We start from the raw sequence: 23,620 nt of genomic DNA on the forward strand, positions 1-23,620 counted from the left end.
CAATCCTCGCCCATCTGCTTCCGAAGCTCTTTTAAATACTAAAATCTTTAGTCTCTCTACCTCCACCTGTACGCCCCGCCTCCCCCAGAACCCGCCAAATCCCATTAAAGTCCGCCCCCGCGAGCCACGCACAGTCCCCACAGGTTCCACGCGCCTCCCCGCTCCCACGCTCTGCAGTCGCGCGAACTCTCTTCGGATTCGCTGAAGCCGCCCTTCTCTCCTCGGCTTCTCCCACTTTCAGCCACTTAGAACCGCCTTGCCCACCTGGCTATTTGGTTGGCCAGCGCCCTCGTCGTACGTCATTCACCCGCGCCACCCGGAAGCCGCGGTTTATAGCAACCGTTCTTATTGCCGGCGGCTCTAAGGTGAGGGCCGCGTTTGGGTGTCCCTGGGTGGCCGGGTCCCAGAGTTGGGAGGGGCAGAAGGCAGAACCGCCGGCAGAAGCCGGACGAGCCCACTCCCGCTGTTGAGAGGGTGCAGATGTACTGTGCCGGAGGCCAAACTGAGTGGTCACCGTGGTCTACCCCCTCCCCATTCCTCAGGAGCCCATCATGGCGACGCCCCCTAAACGGCGGGCGGTGGAAACCACGGGGGAGAAAGTGCTGCGCTATGAGGCCTTCATCTGTGACGTGCTACAGCGGGACCTGCGGTGAGTCACAGCGTGGAGGGCCGGGCGTGTGGAACGTTCCACGTGGAGGGGCGGGGCGTTCGAAGTCAGGGCCTAGTGTTCTGATTGGTGGCGGAGGCGTTCGGAGCCCGGCCCCGTGCGCCGACCCAGCGAGAAGGAGGGGGGCGACATCCGGGGTGTGACTTGGGCTGGGATGTGGGCGGTCTTAGTGGAGGGTGTGTCCGCGCTTGTGCGGCCTCCCATCTCATGGGTTGAGCTAGAGTCCAAAGCGGGAGTTCTCAGGTTCGAATCCTTCTTTGGCTTGGCCATTTCGCCGTCCATGTGAAGACGTTGTACCCTGCCTCACCTGTCTGTGCCTCGGTTTTTTTATCTGTGAAATGGGAAAATTGGTGGAACCTTCCTGATGGGGTGATTTGGAGTTTTTAATGTGTTCAGTCCTTGTAAAGGATTTAACATGGATACTATGGGCTCAATGAGTATGAAAAACTATCATTAATCTGAGCAGGAGGTAGAGTGTTCAGAAGTAGGATAATGAACATTCTAAAAGGGATGAAAGATTTTTCTAGGGTGAGAATGGGACACTTTTTTTGAGAATGGGATATTCTGATGGGAGGGAGGCATTGGGAGTAGAGTGTGATAATAGTACTAATAAATGATAGCTAATACATATATAGAGCTTACTATTTGGTTAGACACTATTATAAGTACTTTGTAGTAAACACTCATTTAATTCTCCTAATGACTCTGTGAGGTAATACTTGTCATGCCTTTTTTATAGACAGGCAAATGGAGTCCCAAAGAGGTTACTTACTTGCCAAAGTCACACAACTACTAAAAAAGAGGGCCTGGATTTAAACCCAAGCAGTCTGACTCACAATTCAAATCTTAGCTTCTGCACTAAAATGCTTCTTTAGAGCACGGCAACATGAGGGGGTCTCAGTCATAATATGAGGTATTCTAAGAGGGCCAGGGCTTCCTGTTGGTCACCATTATCCTCTTGTCCCATCAGAAAAGTGCTGGACCATCGCGACAAGGTATATGAGCAGCTGGCCAAATACCTTCAACTGAGAAATGTCATTGAGCGACTTCAGGTAAAAACACCAAGGTTAGGTACCATTTTGGTGTGTGTGGGCAAGGGAGGGGGATGGGAGGAAAGACCCCATACCAAAACCTGTCAGCTGACCTAAAATTTGACCACTGACCCCTACCTCTTTTTCCCTGGCCCCACAGGAAGCTAAGCCCTCGGAGTTATATATGCAGGTGGATTTGGGCTGTAACTTCTTCGTTGACACAGTTGTGTGAGTGTCTGCCTGCCCCTCTGAGCCCACAGGGCTCAGCTTCCCCCTTCCTTCATTCAACAAATATTTTTTTGAGTATTTGCTATGTACCAGACACTGTGCTAGGTGTTGCGGATATGACAGCAAATCGAATAGGACAAAATCCCTGCCTTCCCAGAGCTTCAATTTGGGGAAGGTGGGAGGAGTGGACTAAAAAAAAAAAAATCTTCAATAAACTGTATAGTATGCCAAACAGTGATAAGGACTTCCCCCACTTCCTCTAACCATTGTTTCCTCAGCCCAGACACTTCACGAATCTACGTGGCCCTCGGATATGGTTTTTTCCTGGAGTTGACACTGGCAGAAGCTCTCAAGTTCATTGATCGTAAGAGCAATCTCCTCACAGAGTAAGTCTATTCTATGCGGATAGTGTCAAAGATGCCACCATTTGCAACACCCTTCTCCCTTTCCCCATGGCTCCCTGGGATGAGACTTCAGGGCCCATTTCCCCTCCTCCTCAGGACTAGGGGGAGACGCAAAGCTTAGCCCCAAGTATAACACATAGTAACCACTAAGTAAATGGTCTTTATAGTGTTCATTCACACACATTTGCTGGCTATCTGTTCTGTGCCAAACTCTGTACTTGTCAGTGGGGAGGCAGCAGTGAACAAGACAGAAGGGTTCCTTGAAAGCCTAATCTTGACCAGACCTAGGAGTTTTTGACCTATAAATCAGTAACAGTAAAACAAGTTCCTTTGAATTACCTCCTACTAATTTTCCTGCTTGTTCACTGTACTCTCACCACACTGACCTTCCCAGACTTCTCAAAACACCCCCAGAGTGATCCCACCTTAGGGTAACTGCAGTGGCTGTACTCTCTGCCTATAACACGCTTTTCCAGGTACATACATGGCTTCCTTTCTCCTAACTCAGTTTGAGTCTTTCTTAAATGTCACCTCCTCAATGACGCCTTCTGTAACCTGACTTTAAAATTGCAACCTCTGGGGGCACTTAGGTGGCTCAGTCGATTGAGCATCTGACTCTTGGTTTCAGCTCAGGTCATGATCTCAGGGTCCTGGGATAGAGCCCCGCATCAAGCTCTGTATTGAGCAGGGAGTCTGCTGGAAATTCTCTCCCTCTCCCTCCCCCTCTGCCCCTCCCTGCACTCTCTCTTTCTCTCTCCCCTTCTAAATGGGTAAAGTCTTTTTTAAAAATTGCAACCCCTCTCACTCCTCATTCCCCTCCCTTGTTCTACATATGACCTCTTAATGTTTACTGTGTAATTCACTTCTTTCTAAACTTCATTGCCTTGCCCATTAGGATGTAAGCTTTACAAAGGGAGATATTTTGTCTATGACCCCGAGAGACCAGAATAGTACATAGAATACAGTAGGCACTCTGTGTTTGTTGAATGACTTTAAAAGGGTATGCTGGAACCAGATTGAAGGGGGAACTGAAACAGATCTCTGGTGGTGCAGGGGAAGGTAATGTGGGGAGAAAGTATGGGCTCCAATTGAGTTTAAGGCTTTGTGCAAGGAAGGGAAATTGGGAGTGTGGATGAGAGGTTTGAAATGTAGCTAGGGAAGGCCTTCCAGGGGAAGTGACATTTGAGTCTCTTGGTCGAGTGGGGCTATCTGGGGAGAGCATTCCTGTCAAGGGAACCGGTGTGACTGCCACATTAGCAGAATTGCCAAGAGAGGCAAACATGGCAACAGAGGGGACACCGAGCAATATACTTAGATGAATACTATCTCACAAGAATGAATACCACTGATGTAAAATGCCTTCTGGGTTATATTTAGTCCTACATTCATTTCTTCCAGAGTTGCCTCTCTCATGGTTTTAGTAACTCTTCTCTTTTCAAACCACTCCAAGGTTGCAGTGCTAGTAGACCCAAAAGACCTCAGATCTGCTGAGATTTCTAAATCTTAGTGATCAGACCAATTGGCGAAGGGGTCAAGGGGCCTGCTTTCGTGGGCCAACACAGTTCTGAACTAGTGGTCATTTAGACCACATCCATTTTTTATAACAAAACTTTCCTTGTTATGTCGCAGGATTCCTAAGCCTTTCAGATAGAGATTTTTAATTTTTTGAGACTTGATGTCTTTCCCAGAAATATATTTAAATTGTCAGTGCCTGCCCCCTCGTCTGATACTTTTGATATATTTATCTGGTTTATTAGTGTAATGAGAAATGTGATTGAATCTCTTATTATAATTAGGAGGGCTTCTTAGAAGTTTGATCTTTCTAGGAGATGAAGATTTGAGTCTGGGTAGCTCACGCTCCTCTTTAAAATACTTTGTTACTTGGGACACACTTTGAACTAACTTTCAGGTTATTTTATGCAACCAAAAGGACCATCAGTCCTTCTTACTTTTAGCGTATTTCTTTGGGGAGTGGGAGGATCAGATCTGTGTGATTACAGAAAGGAGTACACATCCACAGACACGTAACTATAGAAGAGACAGAATAGGGGCATCTGGCGGGCTCAGTCGGTGGAGCGTGGGACTCTTGATCTCAGGGTTGTGGGTTCAAGCCCACATTGGGTGTAGAGATTGCTTAAAAATAAAATGTTTTAAAAAAAGAGAAGAGACAGAGTAACCATTGGACTATTAACACTGCCTTACATATTAAATCAGTAGCAAAAAATTAAACATCTCTTGTTTGTGTTACAACTAGCATTTGGTGGACTTTGTATTTTTCTCCTTTTTTAAAAGTGTTGCAGCTCATAGCCTTTCCTAGACTATTCGTGTACCATTAACTAAGTTTGTTCTCTTTATTGATGTTCAGATTGCCCTTAGAAGCTGATCAGGTTCATTACTCTGTTCTTTGAGTACTTCCCCAGATAGTCTTGAAAGCATTCTTGCTCTCCGGCAGCAGTACCATGCTTCTTTGATTTTTTGCCTTTAAACATGGACTCAACTGTCTCCTGAGGACTTCAGGTTCCTTTGACTGGAGTAGTTATTCAGTCATTCATTCAACATACATTGGCGCCTACTATGTGCTACACACTGTTTGCATCCTGGGGATACAGCAGGAAACAAAGCAGACCAGTCTCTGTTCTCTGCATTTATGTAGCTTACATTCTAGTTAGGGGAGCCAGACAATAAAAAATAGGTAAATGATGTAGTATGTGACACGTTGGCAGTGCTACAGGGAACAGCAGGGAACAGAGAGAAGAAACATTGCCTGGGAAAAAATTTTTTGCAATATTGTATGATGACAAATGCTAATTTGTCTTATTGTGGTGATCATTTCACAATGTATACAAATATCGAATCATTATGTTATACCTTTGAAACCAATGTTACATGTCAGACTTTTTGTGTAAACATTTTATTTATTTATTTGACAGAGAGAGAGCACAAGCAGGGGGAGCCGTAGAATGAGACAGAGAAGCAGGCTCCCTTCCAAGCAGGGAGCTGATGCGGGGCTCGATCCCAGGACCCTGGGATCATGACCTGAGCCGAAGGCAGATATTTAACCGTCTGAGCCACCCAGGCGCCCCAGTTATACTTTAATAATTAGAAAAAGGATGGGTGCTTGGGTGGCTCAGTTGGTTACGCTGCCAGACTCTTGATTTTGGCTCAGGTCATGATCTCAGGGTCCTGGGACCAAGCCCTGTGTCAGGCTTCACGCTCAGCAGGGAATCTGCTTGAGGTTTCTCTCTCTCCCTCTCCATCTGCCCCTCCCCTGCTTTCTCTCTCCCAAATAAATAAATCTTTAAAAAATTGAAAAAGGAAATGAGACATTGCCTATGACGGAGCAGTTGCAATTTTAAATAGAATGGTTGATGGGATGTGGGGTGTGAGAGTTTTGGGCTGAACAACTGGAAGGATGGAGTTGCCATTATCTGAGAGGGGAAAAAATAGAGAAGGAGCAGCTTTGGAGAGGAAGACCCAAGACTTCAGCCTAGGACCTGTTAAGTATGAGGTGTTTATTAAACACTGAAGTAGTTTTTGAAGATGTAGTTAAAACTCCCAACGCTGGAGTTCAGGAGAGGGGTCTGGAATGAAAATACAAATTTGGGCTATATCGATATATAAACAGGTTCATAGTGCTGAACTTTTTTTCCAATTTAACATTCTATGATGTTACCTTCTATTTTCCTTACCATGTCTAGTTTGTCTAAAATTGATTTCTGCTTTGACAAACAGTTCAGCACAATAAAATCCACATTCCTTATCACAGTATCAAGACCCCGTGTGATCCAGCCCCTTCCTACCTCTCAGACCTTCTCTTGTACCACTTTCCTTCCGCCATTCACTTAATTCCTAACACTCTGACTTCCGGACTGTTCCTCCAACAGCTCTTTCCCGCCTCTTGGCCTTTTTGGGGAAAAGACCGTCTCTTACTGTTTAACTCTTGCTCATTCTTCGTTCTTCAGAAGGGCCTTCCTTGATCCTTTGTACCAATTAGGATTCTTCTGGGTGAGGCTGATCCCAGTCAGCCTCGAAGATATACGGGGTTGACTGGCTTATGTAACTCCACAGTCAGGGCCACAGTGGTTTCCAGCAACTCCAGCTTCCCAGTTGCTTAGGCCTTGGGATCTTACTTGAATCCTCTCTCTCACACCTGACATTCCAACCGTTTGGTAAATCCTGTTGATTCTGCCTTCAAAATATATTCCAAATCCAGTCACTAGTCATCACCTCAGCTGCTGACACTGGTCTGAGTCTCCATCTCTCACCCGGGCTATTAAAGTAGCCTTCTCACTGGACTCCCTGCTTCCACACTAGCTCTCCTTATCCCCAGTCATCCACACCGCAGCCAGAGGGAACCTCTTAAACCCTAGTCAGTGGGGCGCCTGGGTGGCTCAGTCAGTGAAGCGTCTGACTTCAGCTCAGGTTATGATCTCAGCGTCCTGGGATCGAGCCCCGCATCAGGGGCTGTACACTCAGTGGGGAGTCTGCTTCTCCCTTTGCCCCGCCCCCTGTTCGTGCACTCGCTCTTGCTCTCTCTCTCTCAAATAAATAAATAAAATCTTTAAAAAAACCACCCTGTCAGTTCACATCCCTTCTCTAATCACAAGCCTCCCTTGGCTCCCATCTCACTTAGAGTAAAAGTCAGAGCCTTGTGGGTTTCACACGATCTGCCTTCCCAGCTTACCTCTCTGACCTCAGCTCCTACAGTTCCCCCTTCACTTACTCTTCTTCAGCCACACCAGCCTCTTTGCATGTGCTGGCCCTTGTGTCTGGAACATTCATCTTCCATCTATCCACATGATCCACTTCTTTAAGTCGTTACTCAGATGCTTCTCAGTGCAGCCGTTTGTAAGTAAGCTCGTTAGAATTGCGGCCCCCACTCCTGCACTCCTTCTCCTCTCTTATCATTTAACTTTTTCTTTTTTTACTTATAACCATCTGACGTGTGAGCGATGTTACTCCATCATTTGTCCCTCTCAACGAGAACTCGAGCTCCATAAGGCCAAGATTTTTGTTTGTTGCGTTTGCTGTTCTCTCCCCAGTACCTGAGATGGCCTGGCGTAGAGTAGGGATTCAGTAAATGTCTCCAAATCAATGCAGCCCAGATGGTGGCCCGGCATCTGTGCACAGGAGCAGGTCAGGCCGTAGCATGTCCTGCTACCTGCCATGTGGAAGCCCTCCAGGGCGTAGGTAGTTCTGGAAGGAATGAGGAAGCATCCTCCTCATGAGTGTAAGTGGGGCCCACTTTGCCCTTTCTTGTTTCTTTTCTCCAGGCTCAGCGACAGCCTCACCAAGGACTCCATGAATATCAAGGCCCACATCCACATGTTGCTAGAGGTGAGAGCAGCTCACCCCACTCCCAGACTCTGTCTCCAAATGTGTTCAGGGTGGTGTGACCTGAGGAAGGGAGAGAGCCAGGGACGGGAAGGACCATCTTTCTCTCTAAGCTGGAGCCAAGCTGGAGCCAGGCTGGCTCTGAGGGAGGTGTTGGAGCAAGCCTGGGTGGAGGCCTGGACCCAGTCTCTGTTCAATCTGTTCTGTCCTCTTTTTCAGGGGCTTAGAGAACTACAAGGCCTGCAGAATTTCCCGGAGACACCTCACCACTGACTTCTTCCCCGCCTCCTCAGACATTAAAGAGCCTGAATGCCTTTGAGTCACATGGCCCTTCTTTCCCCCACCTCAACCCCTGCTGTTTGCTAAGGTGCCCTGTTTCTAAAGCACAAAGTTACCGGGAGCCCCAGAGATCCAGTCTCTGTGTGGAACCTATAAAGCACCCCTGAAGTCCCTCCTCCAGCCTCTTGCCTGGCAGCATTTGCCACTTGACTTTCTGCTCTGTCCTGTTTTTTGTCGCCTTGGCGACCTGGGCCTCCCACCTGACCCTTCTCTTTTTTCTATTTCTTTTCCTGGACATAATTCTGACTTATAGAGAATGGGCGGTTCAGGGTGGAGGTTTGTTCCCAAGACAGGTAGACTTTCACTCCTGGTCCTAAGGTTTGCCCGTCTCCTCCACCCCAATCATGACTGGGGTACCTTAGATTACACCCACGCCCGTCTCGGCCCAACCTTGGCCTCACCCCGCTTCTAAATGGTTCCAGCTTCCACCAATGGGCGCAGAGCCCGATCCCGCCCTCCCTGGTCTGGCCCCTATTTTAGGTTGAGTCCAGCTTCCGCCAATCAATGCAGAGCCAGGTTCCACCCCTTTATAACTGGCTGCTGCTCCACGCTGACCTCCTCTTAGGCATTTAGTTTCCGCCACTCGACGCTCCTTTGCGTGCCTGGCGGCTGTCCAACCCTCCTATCTGGGCTTCGTTCTAAACATGTCTCTTCTAGCCAATCACTGTAGAGTTACCCTGCCCACCTACGCACAGCCCTGGCCCGACCCCCTCCCAGCCTGCTGCTACGCCCACTTCCATACAAGTCCTGCTTCCGCTGAGCCGCGTGGCGTGCAGCACCTCCCCGTCGGTGTTTTGGCAGCTGTCTGGAGTCCCTCATCCGCCAATCAGCAGAAAGCAGAGTCCATCCACCCCTGTCCTCCGAGGTTGTCTTCCATATAGGCCAATCATTGTGAGGCAGGCGCCCCCAGGATCTTGTCAATCGCCTGCGGGCTGTCAGTCTTGAGCCAATCAGCGTGAAGCACCGATGGGGCCCAGCACACCCCCTCGGAACCCGGGCGGCCATCTGAGTTCCATCAGTTCCCCCTGGGCCAGTCACGGCGCAGCTCTGTGGGGCAGGGCCCGCCTCCCCAACCCTGGCAGCCGCGCGGTCGAGCCAAGGCGCTCTGTCCAATCAACGAGCGGCAGGATGCTCCGCTCCTCCTCCGTAGGCCCACGTGAGCGGTGAGGAAACGCAGGGGCGGCTTCTAGGTGCTGCCGCCGCCGCCGCCACCGCCGCCGCCGCCACCACCGCCGCCGCCTCGGAGCCCGGGCCTGGGGGGCGGTGGGGCTGCGCATGGAGCCCCCGCCCCCCGGAGCTGCCAGTACTGCCGCTGCGCTGCACACAGGTGAGCCCGGGGCCGGGAGGGTGGAGGGCCCGTCCGTGACCCCACGTATCCTTCCCGCCCCCGCGCGAGGGATGTGGCTTGGCCCGTGGCCTGCTGGTGTTCGACTGCCCACCGCCACCACCACGGGTGGTGGACCTGCCTGTGGTATTGTCCCCTCCCTTCGCCCCTTGTAGTGGATCTGATCGTGGCCTGACCCCCCTTCCTGTTTTATAATGGATCGGTCTGCGTGCTTGTCTTTTCTCCCCACCCCACCTTACAGTGGACTCGTCCGTGGTCCTGCCCCCACCCCCACTTATAGGGGAGCAGTCTCTGGCATTGTCCGACTCCTTGACAGTAGGTGCATCTGAATGTTTGTTTTTCTCCCGTCCTCAACTTTCAAGGGCCCCGTCTGTGGCCTTGTTTGTTCCACCACTCCCGTTCCTTGTAGTGAATCAATCCGTGGCGTTGTACACCCCCCCACCCCCTTTTAACAGTGAGTTAATCTGTGAAGTTGTATTCCTGTCTCCTCCAGTCCCCCAGTGCATCAGTCCATGGTTTTATCACACACCCTGTTTTACAGTGTACCAGTCTAAATGCTTCTATTCACATCCCCCTAGTGATCAGCCCATTGCCCTATCCTTTTTTTGTAGACTGTTGCTCCAGTCCTCGGGCTTCTCCCTTCCTTTTAATAGTGGGTCAGCTTAGTGCTTTTTATCTCCCCATTTTCAGTAGCCCAGTCCATGGCCTCGTTCCCTTCTCCTTTTAATCAGTCTGTGTGATGGCTTTTCACCCCATCTACTGTTGCACAGTCAGTATGCCTTCCTGCTCCCCTTGCTCCCCCATTGCCCCCCTAAATAAGATGAGCCTTTGCACTCCCCCCACCCCCGCCTTTGCGGTGGATCTGTTCATTGGCCTTCCTGCTACCCATGTGCTTGCGTTCAGGCACACACCCCCATGCCCTCCCCTGAGTCCAGTGCTTTGGAATCCCTCCTCCAGGAGGGGGCTTTTATTTTGTCCCTCCTTCCCTTGTGGTGGATCAGTCCCTGGCCTTCCCTGCCCCCCTCCCTCCTTAGCAGTGGATCATCCTGTGTGCTTGTTGAACCCAGGTCTTTTTTACTGTAGAACACACCGCCTCATACACATCATTAACCCCTAAGACATTCTGCCTCACTACAGTAAGTGGATGCCTCGGAGATCATGATAATGCATCAGGAGCTAATGTTTATCGAGCACCTACTAGGAACCTGGCAGAGTGTTTTATATCAGTGAGCTCATTTAGTCCTCACCACAACCCTGTGAGAGAGGTACTCAGGAAAGTTCAGCATAGGGGGTTCAATACCTTATTCGGAGGTAAGTACCCAGTTAGGTTGCCCCTCAGAACACAGAGTAATTTTTGAGGCTCCCTCTCTCGCTTCATCCCATCCCACAGGAGACCCCGCTCCTCAAACACCCAGTTACTTGCCATCTGCAAGCTTTTGTGTTTGCCGCTCCCCCTGCCTGCAGAGCTGTCTCCATTCCACACCTTGTCTCAGCACCCATCCACCCCCAGTCACAGCAGCTGTGTGACCTGAGTGATTTAACCACTGTCTCTGCCCCTGCTTCCTCCTTTGTAAAATGGAGGAATCAGAACTAGAATCCCCTCCAGTGTGAAGCATCCCTGGGAGTTAATAAAGCAAGTCACCTCCCTGGCCTCACCTCCTGCACCTTATCCCCCCAGCTCTGTGCCAGCCACACTGAGCTCCTCACTCATCCTCAAACACGGCAGATGCAGTCCAGCCTGAGGGCCTTTGCATCGGCTCTGTTTTCTGCCTGGAACACTCTACCCCTGATCTCTGCATGATTCCTTTCAGAGCTCTGTTCAAATGTCAGCCTGTCCCTGACCATCTGAACCTGCATACTTAGCAGGCCTCAGATCCCTTCTTGGCTTTATTGGTCCCTTTGCCCTTGGTTGCTCTCAGACACACTGTGTAGTTTACCGGTTTATTGTCCCTCCCCATTAGAACGGGAGTCCCATGAGGGCTTACAGTTTCTTGTTCATTTACTTACTGCTGGGTAAATATACCTAGTATATAATAGGTGCCCAGTAAGAATTTATTGCATGAATGAATGTGAAAAATATTATTTCAGACAAATCAGGATGGGGGGACATGGAGATGAAGAGGGCATATGAGAGCTAGTTAAAGAAGCTAGTTGGGACTGTTCATTCAGCAAACACTTAGCACCTAATGAGTACCAGGCACTCTTCTAGGTGCTGGGGATAGGGGAGGGAACAGAAGAGGCAGAAATTCCTGTCCTTGTGGAGCAGACGTTTGCTAAAAGTGGGGGAGACGGACTATATAAATAAAACAGTAAGTAAAATTAGATAGTATGTTAGACAGGCGCTAAGGGGGAAAATGAAGTAGGGAAGACAGGGAGAGAGTATGGGGGTGGTTGAAATCGTAGGCACCGGGCAGGCCTCACTTGGAAGGTGACTCTTGAATTAAGGCCTGAAGGAGATTGGAGAGGAAGCCGTAATGTCTAGGGGAAGAGTGTTCTAGGGACGGAAGGAACAGCCAGTGCAAAGGCCCCAAGATGAGATTGTGCCTGGTGCATTCAAGAAACGTGAAAGAGGCCAATGTGGCTAGAGCAGAGTGGAGGGAGGGTGGGAGGGAGGCAGGTAGGAGGCAAGGTTAGAGCAGTGATGGGAGCCAGATGGTGTAGTCCATGGTGATACATAAGGTTGGGAAGTGGGGGGAGGAAGAAGGCTGATACACGAGCTAAGAGCTAACATTTGTTCGAGTGTCTACCACATGCCAGAGATACTTTTCTAAGTCCTTTACATATATTGGCACTTAATCCTCACAAAAGCTTTTGAGAACAGTGTATTTTGAGGATATTTTGCAGATGCAGAAACAGACCCAGAGAGATTGAGTAACTTGCTCGAGATCGCACAGCTAGAACAGGACAGAGGAGTAGGAGACTGAAGACCCAGAGAGAAGAGCTTTGCAAGAACAGACAGGTTTATTCGGCACACTGGATCACACAGAGGAAGAATTCATTCTGCCCGGGAGATAGCAGAACTTGATGACCGTATAATAAAGAGTTTATCAGGTGTGAGAAGGGGGAAGGGTACATACATATCCTCAGAGGTGGGAACTGGGTGAACACACAGTGCCCATGATGTAGGGTGCCAAGCTCGTGGGCACTTTTGAGTCTTCGTACGAAGACCCTTCCCACAGATGTCCACATTACTCGCCACCTCCCCTCCTTCAGGTCTCTGCCTGCACATCACTTCCTCGGGGAACCCTCCCTCCTCACCCTGTGTGAAATACCACCCCTGTCACCCTCTAGGGTCTTCCCTCTCGGTCTCTCTTGATAGAGAGCGTCAGTTGTAAAGCACTGGGATCGCTGCTTGCAGCCAGACTGTCTGGGCTTGAACCCCCTCTCTGCCAGCTTCCAGCTGTGTGACTTCGGGCAAGTGACTGATTCTGCCCCTATTTCCTCATCTGGAAAATGGGAGGATCATAACACTGCCCGCCCCACAGTGTTGCTGTGGTGATTACATGAGTTAAATGATTAAAATGGCGTGTGACACACAGTAAGGGTTGTATGACTATTTTAAAAATTAGTATTATTCGTAGGGTACATATAGGCGTCTGGCAGGCCTCTGAGACGATCTCCAGAATTGACCTCCTGATGTTGCCTCAAAACCTGCTCTCCTGGGGTGCTCCCATCTCAGTCGGTCCCAGCTCCGTCCTTCCAGGCGATCGGGCCACAAACCTAGAATCACCCTTGATGATCTCTCTCTCACAACCCTCCCCATTCTTTTTTGTCAGCAAATCCTGCTCATTCTGTTTTCACATTTTATCCAGAACTCAGCCATTCCTCCCCAGTTCCCCTGCCGCCGCCGCCATCACTCACTCGGCCTGTTGCAGTGGCCTCTTCAGGCCCCTCCAGCCGGTTTCTCCTCACAGCAGTCAGAAGGATTCTGTTCAAATCCAAGTCACGGCCTGTTGCCCCTCTGTTCACAGCCCTCATGTGGCTCTTCTCTCACTCAGAGTCTTTGCAGGGCCCGAAAAAGCCTCACTTGGTCTGGCCCCCATGGCCCCTCTGTTCTCACCTCCCTACTACTGTTTGTACCCTTACTCCCTCCTCTCTGACCTTGCCTGGCTCCTTTCTCTTCCTCTGACCTGCCCAGCGCGCTCCAGCCTCAGGGTTGTTCACCCTGGCCATCCTCTGCCTGGATTGACCTGCTCCCCGGGTCATCGTGGACCTGACTCGCTCACCTCATTTAGGTGTTTGCTCAAATGTCACCTGCTTGGTGCCTACCCTCCCCTGACTACCCTGTCAAAAATAACAACTCCTTCCCTGCCTCATTTTTTCCATAGCTCTTCTCACCATCTGACGTACTCTTTGACTCATTTATGTTCTTTCTTAACTGTCTTCCCCCACGAAAATGAGAATTCCACTAGAGCAGAGATTTTTGTTTTGTTCACTGCTGTTTCCCCAGCCCCTGGCCCACAGTAGGCTCTCAATAGATGCTTGCTAAATGAATGAGACGAAGAGAAGTAAGCCCACCTGAGCAAGGCAAATTACTAGGCCTCTTATTAGGGGGTCAAGTGGGAAATACGATAATAAACACAATGTGAAACACTGTGTGCTGTTGAGGCTTGGAGCAAACGGTCAGATTTTACCTTAATTAATAGGTTCTATCGCGGCTCAAAGAGGAACTGGTAGAATTGTCTGTCTTCACCACCAGGAGTCACACTGAACTCTTTGTGCCTCTGAAACAAGCAAGTCTTTGAAGTCAACTCAGTGAAGTCTCTGATGACAGGACTCTCACACATGGACACTTCATGGCTTTGTGACTTGTATAATAGCCTAAAACCATGTCCACCCAATGAACTGCAAACCAGCTCAGACACGAGAGGATCATTCTGATCATACTGTATATTTCATTACACATTAAAGAATGAGGGAAGGTTCTTTAAAACCTGGTTTGGAAGGTCTTACCCTTAACCCAGCAGTCCCAGCCAGTGAGCAGTTGACTGATGAAAGCCCCTTCCTTAAGGAAGAGGAAGCTTCATGTTGATTTCCAGTTTACCCTCCCATTCAGTAAGGAGGGCAGTTATGGGGTGGGGGGCGGGGGAGGGGCCCGTTCTGTACAGGACGTACTGAGGGAGCGGCGCGGGGGCCGGCGGTTAACCTAATGGTTCACATGCTTAGCGGGAATCTGACTGCGTGGGGTCCAAATCCTGGCTGTGCCACTTGGGCTCTGTGGCCCATAGACGTCATCTGGACATTTTGTACCTCAGCTTCCTCCTCTGTAAATTAGCGATGATAAAGAGCACCTACTTTCCAGAGTTGTGATGAAAGATAAATGAGTCAGTACCTACAAAAATAGCAGTACAGGTCTGCATGCCCTTATCCAAAACCCTGGGGGCCAGATGTGTTTCAAAATTTCAGACTTTTCAGATTTTAGAAAGGTAACAAGGTGCACGTACAAAATGTTACATAACGCCCTCAGTGGGCTCGGTAATCAGCTACATTCAGATTTCTGTAGCAGAATGTATGAACAGCCACACTAAGTGAGGATTGCTAAAGACCAGAAAAGGCCTCGTTCATTTCAAATCTGGTTTTGCTGCCCAAAGGGTGATAAAGAAGTTTTCTGTTTTGGGGGTGGGGTTGGGTTTTTTTTTTTTTTAAGATTTATGTATTTATTTGAGAGCACGAGCTCCTGCGTGCACGGGGGGGAGGGGCAGAGGGAGAAGGAGAGTGAGAATCCCTAAGCAGATGCCGCACTGAGCACAAAGCCTGATGCAGGGCTCGATCCCACGACCCTAAGATCGTGACCTGAGCCAAAACCAAGAGTCAGGTGCTTGTCCGACTGTACCACCCAGGCGCCCCAAGAAGTTTTCTGTTTTTAGAGCTTTTTGGATTTTGGAATAGCAGATAAAGAATTTTGAACAAATTGGAAACTAATATCTGTTAAAAGCTTATCATACTCCAACCACGTGATACTTAATCTGTACAATAACTCTATGAACTTGGTATTATTATTATCCCTATATCACAGGTGAGCATGTTATTATCCCTATTTTACAGATGGGAAAATTGAGGCACAAAGACATTAAAGAATATGCCCAGGGTCACACTGCTAATAAGTAGCAGGACCAGGATTCCATTCCTGGCAATCTGGCTCTAGAGCCTGAGTGATTGTCTGGTAGGCCGTATTGCCTGATTGGAACAATGCCGGCCAAGTATTATGAACTTAGCAAATGTCAGTTATTGCTGTTACCAAGAAGGAGAACACAAAGGGACAGTAAAAGTCCCGAGGAGTGCAAGATAGAGAGACAGAAGAGAGCAGGCACTGAGTTTCAGGAAGGCTTCAGAAAGGCAAGGCTCCTGTGGCTGGGACTGGAATGACGGGGAAGACTTCTAGGCAGAAGGGAGCCCCACACTGCGTGAACAGCTTTTGCAAGGGGCTAGCAGAAGGAACCTCCTGGAATACTTAATATTTGATGTGGCAGAGAATGCAAATGAAAACGTTCAGGTGAGGGGCACTATACCAGTTTTCTACTCCCGCTATAACAAACGATTGCAAATATAGCTACTTAAAACCATGCAAATTACTCTCTTGGCATTCCGGAGGTCAGAAGTCCAGCACTGCCTCGCCCGGGCTGAAACCCAGGTGTGGGCAGGGCTGCATTCCTTTCTGGAGGCTCCAGGGCAGGATCTGGTTCCTGCTCCTTCGAGTTGCTGGCAGAATTCAGTTCCTTGAGGTTGTAGGATTAAGGTCTTTGTTTCCTTACGATCAGCGATCAGCGGAGCGTCATTCCCACCTTTCTGAGGACACTGAATTCCCAGGCTCCAGCCCCGTTCTTTCATCTTCAAAGCCAGTAATGGCAGGTCAAGTACCTCTCATGCTTTGACTCTCTCCTGCCTCTTCTGTCACTGCATCTCTCCGAGCTCTCTTTCCGCCTCTTGCTTTTTTTAGGAAGAGTTCCTGTGATTAGATTCAGCTCACTCACATAATCCAGAACAATCTCCCTAAGGTCCGTACAGTAGTACCCCCCCCCTTATCTGCAGCTTTGCTTTCACGGTTTCAGTTACCCGCGATCAAGCAGAAGTGATCCTCCTGACCTCTCATCAGGTCGGTGGCAGCCTAACACTATGTCACAGTGCCCACATCATTACTTCACTTCATCTCATTATATAGGTATTTAATCATCTCACATCATCACAAGAAGAAGGGTGAGTATAGAACAATAAGATCTTGAGAGAGCACATTCATGTAACTTCTAATATACTGCCATCATTGTTCTGTTTTATTATTAGTTATTATTAATCTCTTATTGTGTCTGATTTATAAAGTAAACTTTATTGTGTGTATATGCATAGGAAAAAACATAGTATATATAGGGTTTGGTACTGTCCAGCTTCAGGCATCCACTGGGGGTCTTGAAACATATCCCCTGCAGATAAGAGGGAACTACTGTAACCTTAAGTTCACCTGCAAAGTTTCTTTTGCCATGTACATAATATAGGTTCCAGAGATCAGGATGTGGACGTTTCTGAGAGGGGCATTATTTTGCCTACCACAGTCTGCCCTCTGGCCCCCAAAGATTCACATTTGTCCCACACGCAAAATACATTCACACCATCCTCTTGTCCCCAAAGGCTCCTACCATTATGGGGAGTCGTCCAAAGCCAGGCTGAGGAGCTTAGAATTTAGTCTGGGGGTGTCTAGGGAACGACGGTGGGCTTTGGGAATAGAGGTGGAGACAAGATGGCGAGAAAAGAATCCTCCTCCTGCTGACCTTTGCCTCCTTCTGCGTTCACAGCCTCTCAGCTCTGAGCCATCTGCCCTCCAGGTACCCCTGGGATGGCGTGAGCACTCCCCCAGCGATGGACCCCTCTGTGACGCTGTGGCAGTTTCTGCTGCAGCTGCTGAGAGAACAAGGCAACGGCCACATCATCTCTTGGACCTCACGGGATGGCGGTGAGTTCAAGCTGGTGGACGCTGAGGAGGTGGCCCGGCTGTGGGGGCTGCGTAAGAACAAGACCAACATGAATTACGACAAGCTCAGCCGGGCCCTGCGGTACTACTATGACAAGGTAAGGCCTCTGGGCCCGGGACTGGGAGCCGCCGACACTTACGTCAATTATTTCGTTTTCCTGTCTTCATTGTCACAGCTATAACTCTGAAAACAGAATTTACTGTTTTTTACCCTATCCTCTCGTACTCTCAGACCAATATTGGGCACCCCAAACATTTATCCCAAGTAGTTTCTTTTTCTTTTCTTTTAAGATTTTATTTATTTATTTGCGAGAGATTGAGAGAGAGAGAGAGGAAGCACAAGCAGGGGGAGGAACAGAGGGAGAAGCAGACTCCCCAGTGAGCAGGGAGCCTGACAGGGGGCTTGATCCCAGGACCCCGGGATCATGACCTAAACCGAAGGCAGACACTTAACTAACTGAGCCACCCAGGCTCCCCAGTCTCAGGTATTTTCTTTGTCTTGCTGCTTTAAGGCTGAAACCTTCATAGTAATACTAATACCCTGCTCACCCACTTTCTAAGGCCCCTGAGGTCATGCTGTTCCACTACACCCCACACAACATTTCATTTTCTTGTCTTATTCCTATAGCTAAAAATTTGGAAAACAGTATTAATAATGACTTCCTTATCCTGTCTTCTGGCACTGGACCAGTCCTGGACTTCGTCAGTTATTTCATAATCTGCTCTTATTCCAGAATAAGAATTCCAGAATATTCTTATTCCTAGCATCAAAATGGCCATGGCAATATTATACTAACCTTTCCTTACCTTATCTTCTATGATACTGAACACTTTTGTGAGTTCTTTTCTTCTCTCATTCCTTTAGCTAAAGCCTCCAGAACACATGTAATGCGAGCTCCACACCCCACTCTCATGCATTCCCAAAGCAACACTGGTCCGCCCCGGCATTTACTATTTTATCATCGTATTCCTATAGCTAAAATTTTCAATTTTTCTCATCCTCTCAGACTCCCAGAGAAGTGCTGGATTTCCCATCCCTCACAATATACCAGTTACTTCATTTCTTCTGTATCTGAAACTTCCAAAACAGTACTGAGTATCCCTTTTCATCCCTTTTCTGAGAAACACAAACCCACCCTGTGACATACCTGACCAGCATTAAGATGTCTCTAGGGTACCCTAGTGCCCCCAGATGCCTTTTGTCCCCCAGAACAGCCCTGGACCTGTGCTGCACACCATAAATTATAGCATTTATTCCGTTCTCGTATTTTATGCCTTTAGCTGAAGCCTCCAAAACAATGTTGAGGCTGCTTCATTCTGTGCTCTGAGACCACCACAACATCCCCGAGACCCTCCAGACCTATCCTGAAATATCTCAGACATGTTCTGTGATCCACCCAGCCAGCCTTGAGATTCCCCCCCCAATATTTATACCAGTATTTTAATGGTCTTATCTGGTTGCTAGCAGTCACTTCATTTTCTAATTGCCTTAGCTTAAACCTGTACCACGGTATTTTTTTTTTTAGATTTTATTTATTTGAAAGAGCAAGAGAGAGAGAGCGAGAGCACACAGGAGCAGGGGGAAGGGGCAGAGGGAGAAGAGGAAGCAGACTCTGCACTGAGTGGGGAGCCCGATGCGGGGCTCAATCCCAGGACCCTGGGATCATGATCTGAGCCACCCAGGCACCCCTTAAACCTGTACTACAGTATTAAGAATGAGGCTCCTCAGTTACAGCTAAGTCAAGAAATAAAACTGTGAGAACCACAAAAAGCCCCAAAACAAAAACAAGAATGACGCTCCTCCGCCTGTTCTCCCTAGTGACCTTGCCCTGTTCTCCATCTACATTGATAGCTTTAAATAATCCTCTGTATTAATAATTCCTTGCCACATTCTTCTGTATTAATTTAGTCTCTTCCAACATTTACATCAGTTACTTCGTTTTCCTATCTTACTGCATCAGCCACACTCCCCAGCTGTCCTGGCAGCCACCCCCAAGGCCTGGCCCTGTTAGCCCACAGACACCCTGGTTCCGGGAGCCAGGAGGAAAGCCTGCTCCTGCATCGACTCTGCTAGGTGGGCCCCCTGGTGGAGAGGTGCCACGGGGTGTGGGTGTTTGTCTCTGAGGTGGGGGTGGGGGTGGGGGGATTGGACAGATGGAGATGCAGAGTGATAGGGAGACGCAGAGAGGGCTGGATGGGAAGGAGACACGGAGCGGAGACAGAGGGGAGAAGGGCCGTAGACTAAAGGAAGAGTTGTGGAAGGGAGAAGAGGGAAAGGGGAGAAACTGGGAAGAATACAGAGAGGAGAATCACAATGGGGAGGAGAGGTAGAAACGGAAGGAGGAGAAGGGAGGAGCCCCCACATTGGGAAAGACCTGGGTGAGAAGTGGGCTGGGAGGGGGGGTACCTAGTTGGGGGCAGACGTGGAAGTAGAATGGTGTATATGTAAAAAGACAGGAGAGGGGCAAGAAGGACCCTAGGAGAAGCACCCCTCTGCCCCCCATCCATGCCCTCCTTCCACTCAGGCCCTCCCTTCTGAGGCCCTTTATCCTATCTCCTCCCTTCCCAGAACATCATCCGCAAAGTGAGCGGCCAGAAGTTTGTCTACAAGTTTGTGTCCTACCCCGAAGTCGCGAGGTGCTCCACTGAGGACTGCCCGCCCCAGCCCGAGGTGTCTATCACCTCTACTGTGGCAAATGTGGCCCCTACTGCTGTACATGCTGTCCCCGGGGACACTGCCTCTGGGAAACCAGGCACACCGAAGGGAGCAGGAATGGCAGGCCCGGGTGGCTTGGCACGCAGCAGCCGGAACGAGTACATGCGCTCAGGCCTCTATTCCACCTTCACCATCCAGTCCCTGCAGCCACAGCCACAGCCGCCCCCTCATCCTCGGCCTGCCTCGGTGCTCCCCAACACCGCCCCATCGGGAGCAGCAGTGCCCCCATCTGGGAGCAGGAGCACCAGTCCAAGCCCCTTAGAGGCCTGCCTGGAGGCTGAGGAGGCCGGCCTGCCTCTGCAGGTAAGGACTGGAATATGGAAATTCAGTAAGAGGGTGGGTGTACAATTCCTAGATGAGGAGGGGTGCTGGTAGAAGGGACATAAACATCCTATTTAGATGTGGTGGAAGGAGGGACACAGAAGTTCCCTGGGAGAAAGGGTGGGGGAGGAGAGCCATGCAAGTACGAAGCTATGCCAGATGCCCAGAATGTTTTTGCTAAATGCATAGGTTCTCTCAGCTTAGCATTCATCAGAATCACCTGGAGGGCTTTTTAAGCGACAGATTTCTGGGGCCCACCCCCCAGAGTTTCTGATTCTGTGGATCGGGGGATGAGCACGAGAACTTGCTTCTTTAGTTTCCAGATGAGGGACACGCTGCTAGTCCCTAAAGCAAACTGTTGAGAACCACTGCTCTCATGAATGAGGACGGTATCCCCAAGAGCCCCACCCTGAGGGGAAGCCCTGTCTCCCAGAGAGAAGCCTCCCCAGGAGAAGCCCCACATCCTTGGCAAAGTCTCACGTCCTGTTGGTGGACCTGCCTTAATGTGTAGTCAAGCCCCCCCCCCCCCGCCATACGAAGCCCTGCTTTTCGAGACAAGTCCTTGGCTTCACTAGCCCAGCAATCCTTACGCACCCCCTCTGCCCGCCCCCCTCCTCTCCCAGGTCATCCTGACCCCACCCGAGGCCCAGAACCCTAAATCAGAAGAGCTGAATGTGGAGCCCGGGTTGGGCAGGCCACTGCCCCCAGAAGTGAAAGTGGACGGGCCCAAGGAAGAGTTGGAAGCCGCAGTCGGTGGGGAGGCGGGGTTTGTGCAGGAAGCCGCTAAGGCCGGGCCGGAAGTCCCTCCTGCGGAGGGCGCGCCGGCCCGGCTGCCCGCGGTCGTCATGGAGACTGCAGCACCGGGGGGCGGCCTCGCGGCTTCCACTGCTTCCAGCACAGAGATCGCCCAACCTCAGAAGGGCCGGAAGCCCCGGGACCTGGAGCTTCCACTCAGCCCGAGCCTGCTGGGTGGGCCAGGACCCGAACGGACTCCAGGATCGGGAACCGGCTCCGGGCTGCAGGCGCCGGGGCCAGCGTTGACCCCGTCCCTGCTACCTACGCACACATTGGTGAGTGCCTGTGAAGGGGTGGGGCGGGTGAGGGAGGAGCTAGACTGCAAGGGCCAGTGTGGTTATCTCTGGGTGAGCGGGAGGGTGGAGCCTTCGAGTGGGATTGGCTGGAGGGACGGGGCTGAGGGTTGGGCTGTTGGAATGAAGGGCAGGTCTCGGGGGCGGGGGGGCGGGGGGTCGGGGGGGGGTGGTGGGCGGGGACTGAGAGGCTTTACTCTAGGGAAACTTTTCCGAGTTGCGCCATGGCTTGGGGATCCTGCGTGGGGCTTTTTGGTTTGGGATTTCCTTAGTGGGTTTCCTGTGAGGTATATGGGTTGGTGGGATGTAAGAGTTGGAGGTTGATCCTAAGCTGATGAGATAGTGACCTGTGAGGTTTGAAAGCGACTTGTGGATGGGGTCTTGTAGGTGGTCTCGCCCAGTGAAGCTGGAGGTGGGCTCTTGGGAGCTGGGAGGCGTTGTCTGTAACATTTTGTCATAGGCTTGACCTTAGCAGTTAGTGGGTAAGCCTGTACACTTTGGGAGGGTGATCTCAGAAGTCTGAGTGGGAGATCTGGTGGGACTGGAGCCGAGTTCCTTCCATCCTTCCACACCTGCCCTCTAATCACTTGAGCTCCAACTACCCCTTCCCCACAGACCCCGGTGCTGCTGACGCCCAGCTCGCTGCCCCCCAGCATTCACTTCTGGAGCACCCTGAGTCCCATTGCACCCCGTAGCCCAGCCAAGCTCTCCTTCCAGGTAGGATCCCCTTCCCCCACCTCGGAGAGGGTGAGAGACCCTAGCATGGTCCCCATCCATGATCTTTCCCTGTTTCTGTCCCCAGTTTCCGTCCAGTGGCAGCGCCCAGGTGCACATCCCTTCCATCAGCGTGGATGGCCTCTCAACCCCCGTGGTGCTCTCCCCAGGGCCCCAGAAGCCATGACTACCACCACCAACACCACCACCACCACCCCCTTCTGGGGTCACTCCATCCATGGCCCTGAACTTCTCTCCAGCCAGCCGTCTCAAGGAGAAACATAGTTCAGCTGACAGACTTGTGCTCTAGATGTGGTGGGGTAGGGATTCTTAGGAAAGATCTCACAGTAACCCTTCCACAGGAAACATACAACTTCTCTCTTCTTGGTCAGTTCCCCAGTGGCCGCCCTTACGCGTCCCCTACTGCAGTGGTGGAGACGGTTTATTTATTTATTTTTTGAAGGCCACTGGGAGGAGCCTGGCCCAAACCTTTTGGGGGGTTGGTGAGGACATCTCCCCCATCTCCACATTTTCTCCCCAAGATGAGACAATCGGGGCCTGGCTTGAGAAGGACCTTTCTTTATTTATTTCTCAGCCTGCCCTTGGGAAGCTGAGGGAGCCCTGTCTCCATTTTGGGGTGTGAGTAGAAGAGGTAGCTTGTTGTAGTTTATTATTCCCGGCCATACCCAAGGGTCCAGGAAGAATTTGTGCCGTTTAACGGTTTGGGAATCTTGGCCAAGGAAAGACTCACACCCTTGAAATAGGAATTTCCACCTCCCCAGCCTTTCTCTCAGATACCACCTTTTTGGCCAGGGAGGAATGCCCCTTTTGTTCTTCTCCCCCTGAGAAGCCATTCCTGTGTCTGCCAAACTCCTGGGGTCCTGCCTGTTACCTCCCAATGGAGGGTTTTTTTGGGGGAGTGGTCCCCGTCTGGGGGGCCCCTCCAGCCAGTACTCCAGGTCTCCATGTCCCCCACCCCCTGTCATTTTGATAGTATAATCTATTTTTAAACAGGGCTTTTCAATAGGGGAGAGGGGAGCATCTCTTCCTATATCTGAGATGGGGTGGGTGGGAAGGAAGGGATTTGAGGGGGGGATCTTCCTGCCACCCCCAAGTGTTTATTTTTGATACCAAACGTGTATTTTCAGCTCCCTCCCTCCCAGCCCCCCAATTTCCTGCGGGCGGGTACAAAGGACCCTTTAAGTGTCCCTGGAGTTGGGAGGGAGGAATGGGGGACATTAAGCCTGTCTTATCTGAATTCCAGGCTGGAGAGGGTGGGTTCAAAGGACTCCTGGGCTCACCTCCTGTCAGCACCGGCCCAGCCCGGGCCTGGGGACCTGGGGGTTGGTGATATGGGGGACGGTGCTACACCTGTCTCCGCTGTTTGTTTTACTTCCCCGAAAATGGATCTTTTTTTCTAAGAGTCCCAGAGAATGGGGAATTGTTCCTGTAAATATATATTTTTAAAGGTGA

At 50.4% G+C, this 23,620-nt stretch overlaps 2 protein-coding genes across 5 annotated transcripts; both read left to right on the forward strand.

The window, feature by feature from the left end:
- The first annotated feature begins 234 nt into the window (after positions 1-234).
- On the forward strand, positions 235-7,983 carry UXT (ubiquitously expressed prefoldin like chaperone). The gene is made up of 7 exons (XM_045790874.2): positions 235-365; positions 543-649; positions 1,638-1,719; positions 1,859-1,926; positions 2,205-2,312; positions 7,604-7,667; positions 7,884-7,983. Exons 2-7 carry the CDS (start codon positions 552-554, stop codon positions 7,935-7,937), a joined length of 474 nt encoding a protein of 157 aa, XP_045646830.2. The 5' UTR covers positions 235-365; positions 543-551; the 3' UTR covers positions 7,938-7,983.
- A 1,166-nt stretch (positions 7,984-9,149) lies between these two features.
- Positions 9,150-23,620, forward strand: ELK1 (ETS transcription factor ELK1). Of its 4 annotated transcripts, none has more exons than XM_087860298.1 (7): positions 9,150-9,330; positions 12,157-12,399; positions 17,133-17,406; positions 19,878-20,327; positions 20,969-21,415; positions 22,049-22,150; positions 22,236-23,620. In XM_087860298.1, exons 3-7 carry the CDS (start codon positions 17,197-17,199, stop codon positions 22,332-22,334), a joined length of 1,308 nt encoding a protein of 435 aa, XP_087716424.1. In that variant the 5' UTR covers positions 9,150-9,330; positions 12,157-12,399; positions 17,133-17,196; the 3' UTR covers positions 22,335-23,620. The 4 variants fall into 4 exon arrangements, with proteins under 4 accessions (XP_087716424.1, XP_087716426.1, XP_087716425.1 ...); XM_087860300.1 differs by having other exon boundaries at positions 12,170-12,399; XM_087860299.1 differs by having other exon boundaries at positions 12,193-12,399.

Source organism: Ursus americanus, chromosome X (genome assembly GCF_024610735.1).
Source record: "Ursus americanus isolate L20-20 chromosome X, mUrsAme1.1.p, whole genome shotgun sequence".
NCBI classification, from domain to species: Eukaryota; Metazoa; Chordata; class Mammalia; order Carnivora; family Ursidae; genus Ursus; species Ursus americanus.

Excerpts from the sequence above, each read along its gene's own strand:
- UXT (XM_045790874.2), top strand. The coding sequence starts at position 552 with ATGGCGACGCCCCCTAAACGGCGGGCGGTGGAAACCACGGGGGAGAAA. Across the intron at positions 650-1,637 it reads GTGCTACAGCGGGACCTGCG|AAAAGTGCTGGACCATCGCG; the intron begins GTGAGTCACAGC and ends TTGTCCCATCAG. Across the intron at positions 1,720-1,858 it reads ATGTCATTGAGCGACTTCAG|GAAGCTAAGCCCTCGGAGTT; the intron begins GTAAAAACACCA and ends CTGGCCCCACAG.
- ELK1 (XM_087860298.1), top strand. The coding sequence starts at position 17,197 with ATGGACCCCTCTGTGACGCTGTGGCAGTTTCTGCTGCAGCTGCTGAGA. Across the intron at positions 20,328-20,968 it reads AGGCCGGCCTGCCTCTGCAG|GTCATCCTGACCCCACCCGA; the intron begins GTAAGGACTGGA and ends CTCCTCTCCCAG. Across the intron at positions 21,416-22,048 it reads TGCTACCTACGCACACATTG|ACCCCGGTGCTGCTGACGCC; the intron begins GTGAGTGCCTGT and ends CCTTCCCCACAG.